The 8,880-nt window shown below is 39.2% G+C and overlaps 3 protein-coding genes across 3 annotated transcripts; all 3 read right to left on the minus strand.

The window, feature by feature from the left end:
- Window positions 1-478: 478 nt before the first annotated feature.
- On the minus strand, window positions 479-2,178 carry LOC108840368 (ammonium transporter 1 member 4-like). Its single transcript, XM_018613201.2, has one exon. The coding sequence runs from the start codon at window positions 2,102-2,104 to the stop codon at window positions 593-595; it is 1,512 nt and encodes a 503-aa protein (XP_018468703.1). The 5' UTR covers window positions 2,105-2,178; the 3' UTR covers window positions 479-592.
- Window positions 2,179-2,560: 382 nt separating this feature from the next.
- LOC130506098 (RPM1 interacting protein 13-like) lies at window positions 2,561-4,246 on the minus strand. Its single transcript, XM_057000724.1, has 3 exons — window positions 3,763-4,246; window positions 3,547-3,633; window positions 2,561-3,461 (listed from the first exon to the last, which is right to left on the minus strand). The coding sequence occupies exons 1-3, from the start codon at window positions 4,012-4,014 to the stop codon at window positions 2,769-2,771; spliced, it is 1,032 nt and encodes a 343-aa protein (XP_056856704.1). The 5' UTR covers window positions 4,015-4,246; the 3' UTR covers window positions 2,561-2,768.
- A 278-nt stretch (window positions 4,247-4,524) lies between these two features.
- Window positions 4,525-7,791, minus strand: LOC108839523 (tyrosine decarboxylase 2). The gene is made up of 11 exons (XM_018612279.2): window positions 7,695-7,791; window positions 7,335-7,565; window positions 6,825-6,988; window positions 6,599-6,739; window positions 6,372-6,431; window positions 6,000-6,164; window positions 5,729-5,785; window positions 5,394-5,458; window positions 5,193-5,316; window positions 4,915-5,052; window positions 4,525-4,817 (listed from the first exon to the last, which is right to left on the minus strand). The coding sequence occupies exons 1-11, from the start codon at window positions 7,747-7,749 to the stop codon at window positions 4,695-4,697; spliced, it is 1,323 nt and encodes a 440-aa protein (XP_018467781.2). The 5' UTR covers window positions 7,750-7,791; the 3' UTR covers window positions 4,525-4,694.
- Between the last annotated feature and the right edge of the window lie 1,089 nt (window positions 7,792-8,880).

The following is an 8,880-nucleotide window of genomic DNA, read 5'->3' on the forward strand; positions in this document are numbered from 1 at the left end:
AAATTCTTCCAAATGATAAATGAAATACGGTCATTATATTGGTATAAACACCATTTTCGCCGAATGAAATCAGTGTTTCTAAACACCACCTCAGATTCATCATTTAGTCAAATAAAGATGGCTTTTAAATTGGTCATATAACCGTTTCAGGTTATTTGACGATCAATCATATGAGAAATGTCAATCTAAGTTTCACGTTAGAAATTATACAAAAGAGAATTTAATATGTAAAGAGAAAAACTCGACAAATTCAACACCCTAATTCATTGATGGTGGCTGGTTGGATGGCCGACCTTATAACTTTTGGATTCTAAAACATTGTAGTATGATTTTTAAACTAAAAAGAAATTAGATAATTTAAGAGTTTCTATGTATCTATATTATTATTTCTTAATAATTTAAGAATTTCAAGTTAATGTTACAATTGGCTATGTCCAAAAATTATTTCTTCTAGCAGGCGATGAGACTCATATTAGTAATATATGATTTATTCCAATGAAAAAGAGCAAATGTATACACATGACATGCCAAAAGAAAAAACTAAATGAGTAGATAGATACTACTAAAATGAAGAAAACTAAAGAACACCTAATTATACATGCTCATTTTCGCGACCCATCTCCCTAACCATAATCCCATTCTTGATCTCTTCTTCAGTATACATATAAGCCAGGCCACCATGACTCGTCGGATCCATCCCGGCGATCTCATCCTCCGACGGTATCCTCAACAGTTCCAGCTTATGCAGCACAAAAAACAAAGTCCCCATCGTCACACTAACCCAACCCGTAATCACCACAATCTGCACAACGTGCGCTGCAAGCAACCTCCATCCCCCTCCCATCAGCAGCCCGTACGGTCTGTTAGGATCACCTCCAAAGATCTCGGAAACATACGTTTTATCCGCAAACAAACCGGTGAATATAATCCCCCACGCGCCACAACCACCGTGAAGCTGAGCCGCTTCCAACGGATCGTCGTACCTCAACTTATCTGCTAGCTTGTTGAATCCCATCAGCACCCACGCAGCAACAAACCCGCAGAGAACCGCCGCCCACGGTTCAACAACCGAGCAACCACCGGTTATCGCCGCGAACCCGCCTAGCAAACCGTTACACACGTCAGTCACGTTCCAATACCCGTCTATAAGTCTTTTCCCGAACAGAGTCGTCAACGCCGCCGTGCACCCAGCTAGCGTAGTCGTAACAGCTGTCCTCCCGACAGCGCTCCACTGTCCGTAGAACGAGCTCCCGGGAGACGAACCGTAAGATTTGTTAATGATCGCAAACGAACCGGGGTTAAACCCGTACCAACCGAACCATAGTAAAAATGTACCGAGCACAACCAACGTCGCGCTGTGACCACGCAACGTAACCGGTTTACCTCTATTCTCAAACCGGCCGATCCTCGGTCCTTCGATCAACGCTCCCCATAAACCGGCTATCCCTCCAACCATGTGAACGACGCCGGATCCAGCGAAATCAATCACACCCGATCCAAACAGAAGGTTCTCCGCTCTAGCGGGAGACGCCCAACCATCAGAAGACCAGAACCAATGAGAAACAATCGGGTAAACCAACCCGGTTAAGAAAGACGAATAAATCAAATAAGCGACGAACTGCGTCCTCTCGGCGATGGACCCGCTGGTGATCCCCGCGGCGGCGATGGCGAACGTCCACTGATAAAGAAAGTAAGGATAGTCGAAAGAAGCCTTCGGGAAGCCGCTCATGGCGAAGAAGTGTTTCCCGATGAAGCCGTTGGAGGGAGAGCCGTAGGCGAAGGCGAAGCCGAAGAGGTAGTAGAAGAGACCTCCGGCGGCGGCGTCGATGACGTTCGTGAGCATTATGTTCATCGTGTTCTTGGCCCTGACGGAGCCGGCGCAGAGCATGGCGAAGCCGAGCTGCATCGCGAAGACGAGGTAGGCCGAGAAGAGGAGGTACGTGTTGTCTATCGCGTAAGACGCGTCGGTGAATTTGCCGGAGATCGTCTCGAATCTCCCGCAGATGAATTCCGCCGCGGCGGTGGCTGCGGCGGTGGAGTTGGCTCCTCCGCCTGATAGCAAGGGGATGAGATCAGAGGCGGAGCAAGAGAGAGACGAAGACATTTTCAGAAATGATGAAGAATGTTGAGAGATTAGTGTTTTTTTATACAGGAGGGGGAGAGATTCTCGAGATTCTGTTTTGAATCTTTTTAGAGAATTGAATCTCTCTGTATTTAACAATAAATAGTTTATAAAACTGAAAGAATATTTCTAAATTCTAAGATTCTCATAACTGATTTTTTCCACTATTTATGTTTATTTTGACTTTTCTTCACTAGAATTATGGAAGGCCGTAATTTTTTTCTCCAAGTAAATTGTTTTTAAAGTTCCCGAAAATGAATGGACTGAATATTTTTTTGTGCAAAAGATCTTGACCATATATTTTTTTTTGAATTTACTTCTTTATTGGGTGATTTACCATAAATAAGTGACGGAATCTATTTTACTTTTGTTACTAAACTTGAATTTAATCAATCAAAAGATTATGGAACTTAGATTGATATTGAAATCTGTCCAAAAAAAAAAACAAAAGAAAAGACTGATAACTAGGCCTACTGATAACAATATGTTTTCGTAAACTAAACGTCCTAACCAAAAAGCTCTTGGCTAATACTACTATGTACATACTGATTCTAAATTTAACTAATATGAAAATACAATCCTAATGTTCGAATCATCCAAAGAAGGCTTCGAAACCGAATTGGACCAGACAAAGGAACGAGCCGGATCAATCCGGGTAGTGCTGTCCAATGTCCATGAGCCAGTCCTCAATCTCCGAAAGTGCTCTATTGACACTTCTTTGTTGTTGTTGCTGCTGCTGCTGCTGCTGCTTCGCCTGAGGATTAGGTGGTCCAGACGAAACTGCACTTGTCCGGCTAAATTGTCTACCGTATGATGTTCGACTTAGAGGTGATACATAATCACCAAACGCCTGCTGTGAATTGCTTTGTAAAGCCGTGGGAGGAGTGACGTAAGGGTTATACGGGAAGCCTTGAGCAACATCCAAAGGAGTAGAGCGTAAACTTGGTCTTTGTGGAGTCCATGAGAGAGATTTGGAAGAGAACACTTGGGGGATTGGGTTACCATTATTAAACCTATCATTTTGGTTTTGGTATAACTGATGAGGAGCACGAGGTTGTAGATTTTGCGGAAAGGTTCTTGGTTGCTCGGATCTGTAACCAGGTCTGATGTACGTGTTCGAGCGAGGCGCAACCATAGTAGATGGCCCAAACTGGTTTACAGGGGAATACCAAGTGTTTTGTAGCATAGTTTGAGGCGGAAGTAATGTTCCACTCCTAGTGCATTCACGTTGATTCTTCCATACCTGATCTTTATCATTGGCATGACAGTGATTATAGGTTGAGATACCAATGCACCAGTGAGGACACGGGGCACGTATGTCACAAACATAACAGTGACACTGTAGCAAAACCATTAGCAAGAGAAGCATTCCATCAGTATAAAAGAAAGATGGAAAAGCAAAAAAAAAAAAGACAGTGTCTCACCATGTCACAATACTTGTCGTGTGACGTGGAATTGAAAGGGTACTTAGCGCAGGCATGTCGCGGATGTGGGAAGTCTATACAAGCTATCTATAAAAGAACAAAACAACTTCACTTTCAATAATCCTATATGTTGCTAAAAGTAAAACACTTTAATATAGAAAAATCCTACGTACAAGTTCCAAGTAATGATTGATGAGGGTTTTGATAACTTTTTACCTCACCCTTTTGCCCTAGCACAAGGATGTCGTCATCGGCTTCACAAGTGTGAAGTGTAGTCTCCTTTACCTTTGTCTTGTAAGGATCACCATCTAATACCACACAATCATCGTCGTCCTCCACCGTTAAATCCTCGGAAACTGGTTTCCATTGACAAGTACGCTTAGGTATGTCATCGTCAAAGAAAGAAGTGTGATCGACTAGTTTATGATCCTCCTCGTCTGAACTAAGATAAATGATGTCATTCATCATCGATTTTTTTTCTTCTTCTTCTTCTTCTCTTCGTTTTCTTCCTCCAAAAAAGACGGTAAATCCAATGAAAATTCAAAGGAGAAGAGAGATAGCAGAAGGGTGTTGATGAGTCAACACTCAAACGAGAGATCTAGAGATATTCGTTTTTTTTTTCCTTTCACCTCCGAAAAAGGAGAACCGTTAAAGTAGTAGGATGGCGCAGAAATACAAGGAAAACAGAGCGGATTAGGGTTTGGTATCGGAGAAGAAATCAATTTTTAAAAGGTTAACAAGTTGTTAAATCATTTTATTAATTTAGGCCAGGCCCAAATCCTAAACTAATATACTTAAATCAGAATTATTAAATTTTGATTTTGATTGAAGAGATTACATGCGAAAATCCTTAGCTCTCGCTTTTAAAACCTGCGAAATTAGTAATTTTGAGCGTTTTTATAGCGATACAATAAACTCAAACACTTACAGTTCAAATAGCCTTTTATTTCGTGAAATATATATTGTCAAGCATACAAACAATATCATAAAATAATAGTAATCATTTGATGAAAAAAAAAAAAAATAATAGTAATCATTTAGTCAAAAATACCAATAGTAATTATTTAGTTCCTCCATCCAAGATGTATAGAGAAGAGTTTAATATAATTGTGCGAAAATGAATTGACAGATAGTTTTTTTAAATATTCTCAATATTTTTTGTTGTGGATGGAGGCATGCTTCTGTATAATCCGCCATGCTTCATTCACATGCTTCTCCTCTGTTAACGGTGCACCAACAGCAAATCGTAAAATGAACTTTCCCGACAGAACCTATTGACATAATTTAGTTAAGTTTCGATTTTTATTAATTAAATAATCATTTTTTCAAAACAAAATATATTTTATTTATTATATAGATTTAACTCACCGTGTGAGAGATGAAGATCTTGCCGGTGGAGTTGACGGTCGCAAGCAATTCACGGTTTCGTTCGTTACACTTGTCTTCATCACCATCAACAGGAGCCAATCGAAAGCAAACGAGCGAAAAATACCGAGTAGTGACAACCTTCAAATTTATATAAAAACATATTAACCAATAGTTTCAGTTGGTTGATCCCAAGGAAAAAATAAAATATTCATTATACAATAAATACATGTGACGTTTAAATAAGTTTTCTATTTCTTTGTTTCATATGTATTTATTACCTCGAAATGTGCATCTTGAGCTACATAATCTTCAAAATGCTTAGCGAGATTGACATGGTCTCTTATAAAGTTTCTCAAGTTCTTGGCACCATAGAGCCTTAAGACCATCCATAACTTTAGTGATCTGTGTACATCAAATTTGAGTACCGCATACATTTATATAAGTTATTACTTATAACCTCAACTGTAAGTACGACGAACCTGAATCTCCGGGAAAGAGAAATTTGCCAATCTTTATAATTTACGACCTCATCTCGCTTAGAAACCTGATATCCGTTAGATCATTATATATATACTCTCACACAACATATTTTCCATCCTAAGCACATATGAAAATTTAAGTATCTTTGGCTCTTTGCTAACGGGTCATTTTAACCACAATATGCTGATATATATCTTAGCTAGTAGTATTATTTTTTGAATCATTTCATATGCATCTTGCTACTTGAATGACAACATATAATTCAATCGTCATTACAGAATGATGGTCTTTACTAGTTCTTAGCAAAATAAAGAACATGAGAGGGACTTTTTACCTTGTATTCAAGATACTCAGGATTTGTTTTGAGTGCATTGATGAGAGAGTACCGATCCTTTATAATTCCAAACAAACAAAAAGGTTGTTGGATATAACGTGACTAAACAGTATAATAATCTGAAAATGAAAGTATAGAGTACCGATCCTTTATAATTCCAAACAAACAAAAAGGTTGTTGGATATAACGTGACTAAACAGTATAATAATCTGAAAATGAAAGTATTTAACTAGTTATACTATATACTAAGGGAAAAGGGATAATAACCAACCTTTACCCAAAGTGGTGAACAAGTTTGATTAGCAAATAACCATTTATGAGCATTGATGTTAAAGGAGTCTGCGTTTTCAACTCCATCAATATGTTTTCGAAATTCTGGGCATATACATGCATTCCCTGCATAAGCTGCATCCACGTGCATCCATATCCCGTAGCTCTACACAACATCAATATTTTTTTTTTGTCACAAAACATCAATATCTATTAGCCAAATTAAATCATACTTTAATTAAGTATATTTGCAGTAGCTGAAGCAATGTTATAACTGCTGTGTAGGAACTAGATTAAGAACATGGTTTATGCACTCCATACCATATAAACTAGCCAATTACTGTTACTACTACATATGTGTATATTTATTTACCTTTGCAATTTTTCCTAATGGGACCAACGGATCAACTGCAGCTGAAGACGTTGTACCAACCTGACAACCCACATTTTAATAATTTAGCAATGGGCTAAATTAATTCCAACAAAATTAGGTACATCATAATCCACAACTCGTATTATTATTGGTTGACAATTCTTTCATATAATTATTAATTAATTAAATTTGTTTTTTTTTAATTTAAAGCTAGTTAAGTAATTTACTGTGGCACAAATGAAGAAAGGGATAAATCCTGTTTCGAGATCACTAGAAATAGATTCTTCAAGTGATTTTGGAGTCATTCCATAATTTGTGGAAGAATCTGTTTTGAGCAACCTAATGTTTTCTTCATGTATTCCACCGATCTACATAAAAGATCACCACATATATATGACTTGTATAACTAATTAGTCAGTTAATTTAATGTTTTAAGAAAATATATATACGAACCAGGCAAGCCTTTCGAAAACTGGAATGAGTTTGGTCCGATGCATACACAACAAGCTGAGAGAGTGATGTGTTGCCAACTTTTTTCATTATCCTGTCTCTGGCAGCTAATACTACCACAAGCACTGCTTCACATCCGGTCCCTTGGATCACTCCTCCTCCATTCCCTTCATTTTTATCAAATTATTCAATTAAATGCTTAAAGGATACGGTTAAAAATATATGCTCTATTCTTTCTTTTAGCAATATATCATTTAGTAGTTACAAATATTGTTAATATATAATTCAAAAAAATAATCAATAGGAACACAGTTTCATGTACTCATTTTGATATGTGTGGTCATAGTTTCTTTACTTTACACACTTATAATAACTCTATAAATTTTGTAACTAATTCTGCGGCCAGCTATACATTTCTTCACCAGTTAGAAGAACATTTATGCAAATCATATGGGCTAAACATTTGAGACGTTCCGCCAATGTGGGTGCTATAAGGTTTAAATAATCAAGAACCTATGGAGAGAAAATGGTCGGGAAGTTGGAGCAGTTTGGCAAGCCAATCGAGAACGATGACTTCGAGCTCAGTGGCAACTGGAGAAGTGAGCCAGGTGAAACCGACGACGCTTAGGCCGGCGCTTAGCATTTCTCCCAAGAATCCGGCTACACTCGTGCTTGACGCATAGTATGCAAAGTAACTCGGGCTTTGCCAATGAGTTAGACCCGGAATTATCTTCTTTGAAACGTCTGTATATAAATTATGACAAAATTCAAATTAAAAGAAAAGTGAATAATAACATATACATATGCTTATTCGTACGTGTACGTGCAATGCATGCTGCGTCAAGCAGAAACAAATCTGTATTGATTAAGTACCGTGGAGAAGTTCTTTCAACGGTTCAGGGTGGTCAGGTGCTGAATCAGGCAACATGTCCCGGAGATAACCAGGCTGCGTCAAATCACCCACAGCATATACAGTTAAAAAAAAAATTACATAAATGACCATAATCAAATAGCGAGGTTACAGTTATATACATGTAGTAAAAAAGAATCTAATAAATATATATTGTTTGTTTTATATATAAACCAAAAGAGAGAGAAGAGACCAAATCTGAACTTGAGAAAGAACAGGGAATCCTGAGGGGAGTCTTCAAGGTTTTTGTAATAATCAGCAATAAAATCAACCATTATGTGGCCTTGCTCTCTCAGCACCTCACTATCCATTGGTTTCATTTTTTTCACCTTTTCTCCGTTAACTTTTCCATTACCATTAACGTAGCCGTTGCCATGCCCATCACCGATGCCATGGCCATTGCTGATGCCGTTACTCTTGCCAATGCCGTTCTCTGTGCCGTTGCCGTATTCCCTGTCACAGATATGTTATTTAAACAATTGTAAACTAAAATATCCCATACATACAAAATATATATGAAATATGTTAAACCCGAACTGTTTTTGCATGACGGGGATTTTTGCTCCCTTCTCTTTCCTCTTCTCTCCCTTCCATCTCTAGATTCAAAAAGCTTCAGATCTGATTTGCTCCGGTGCTCGGGGGCTCTGGTCTTCCGTCCGGCGCTCGCGTTAGCCCCGACACCGGAGGCTCCCCTTTCCTCCCTCTTCTCGTTTTCTTTTTGCTCTTCCGACAGATTCGTACTCCCTATCGCCTTGCTTGTCTCTCTGTGTTTGAAGCTTCCCAGAGACACCTTCGCTCGAGAGAAGCTCTATGTCTGGTGAGAGTCCTTTAGCCATGGAGTTACGGCGCGGTGGGTTCTGGCGGCGCTGTCGGAGGAGTCGGCGTTTTAGGGTTTTGGAGGCGGTCCCTTAAGCCGCTTCTAGAGTTGGCTGCGCGTGGAGGCGTGCGTCGGGCTTCTGTTCAGATCCGATCTTAGCTCTCTAGATCTGAGGTCCATGGTCTGCTCGTGGTGGCGAAGGCTGCGGTTCTTTCACCCTCTCCTTGGTGTCTTGGTAAGGGTGAGCTCTGTTTGACTTCGCCATTGGTGTTTCGGAGTTTTATCTAGCTCGATTGCGAGCTTAACCAAAGGCGGTGGTGTGTACCTCTGCT

Source organism: Raphanus sativus, unplaced genomic scaffold (genome assembly GCF_000801105.2).
Source record: "Raphanus sativus cultivar WK10039 unplaced genomic scaffold, ASM80110v3 Scaffold2883, whole genome shotgun sequence".
Taxonomy (NCBI): Eukaryota; Viridiplantae; Streptophyta; class Magnoliopsida; order Brassicales; family Brassicaceae; genus Raphanus; species Raphanus sativus.

What these genes read in the sequence shown, in the direction of transcription:
- LOC130506098 (XM_057000724.1), bottom strand. Translation starts at nt 4,014, where the DNA reads ATGATGAATGACATCATTTATCTTAGTTCAGACGAGGAGGATCATAAA. An exon ending in TGCTAGGGCAAAAGGGTGAG is followed by an intron (nt 3,634 to 3,762) that starts GTAAAAAGTTAT and finishes GTTCTTTTATAG; the next exon opens with ATAGCTTGTATAGACTTCCC. An exon ending in ACGACAAGTATTGTGACATG is followed by an intron (nt 3,462 to 3,546) that starts GTGAGACACTGT and finishes GTTTTGCTACAG; the next exon opens with TGTCACTGTTATGTTTGTGA.
- LOC108839523 (XM_018612279.2), bottom strand. Translation starts at nt 7,749, where the DNA reads ATGTTGCCTGATTCAGCACCTGACCACCCTGAACCGTTGAAAGAACTT. An exon ending in CGACCATTTTCTCTCCATAG is followed by an intron (nt 6,989 to 7,334) that starts GTTCTTGATTAT and finishes ATAAAAATGAAG; the next exon opens with GGAATGGAGGAGGAGTGATC. An exon ending in GTTCACCACTTTGGGTAAAG is followed by an intron (nt 5,786 to 5,999) that starts GTTGGTTATTAT and finishes GGAATTATAAAG; the next exon opens with GATCGGTACTCTCTCATCAA.
- LOC108840368 (XM_018613201.2), bottom strand. Translation starts at nt 2,104, where the DNA reads ATGTCTTCGTCTCTCTCTTGCTCCGCCTCTGATCTCATCCCCTTGCTA.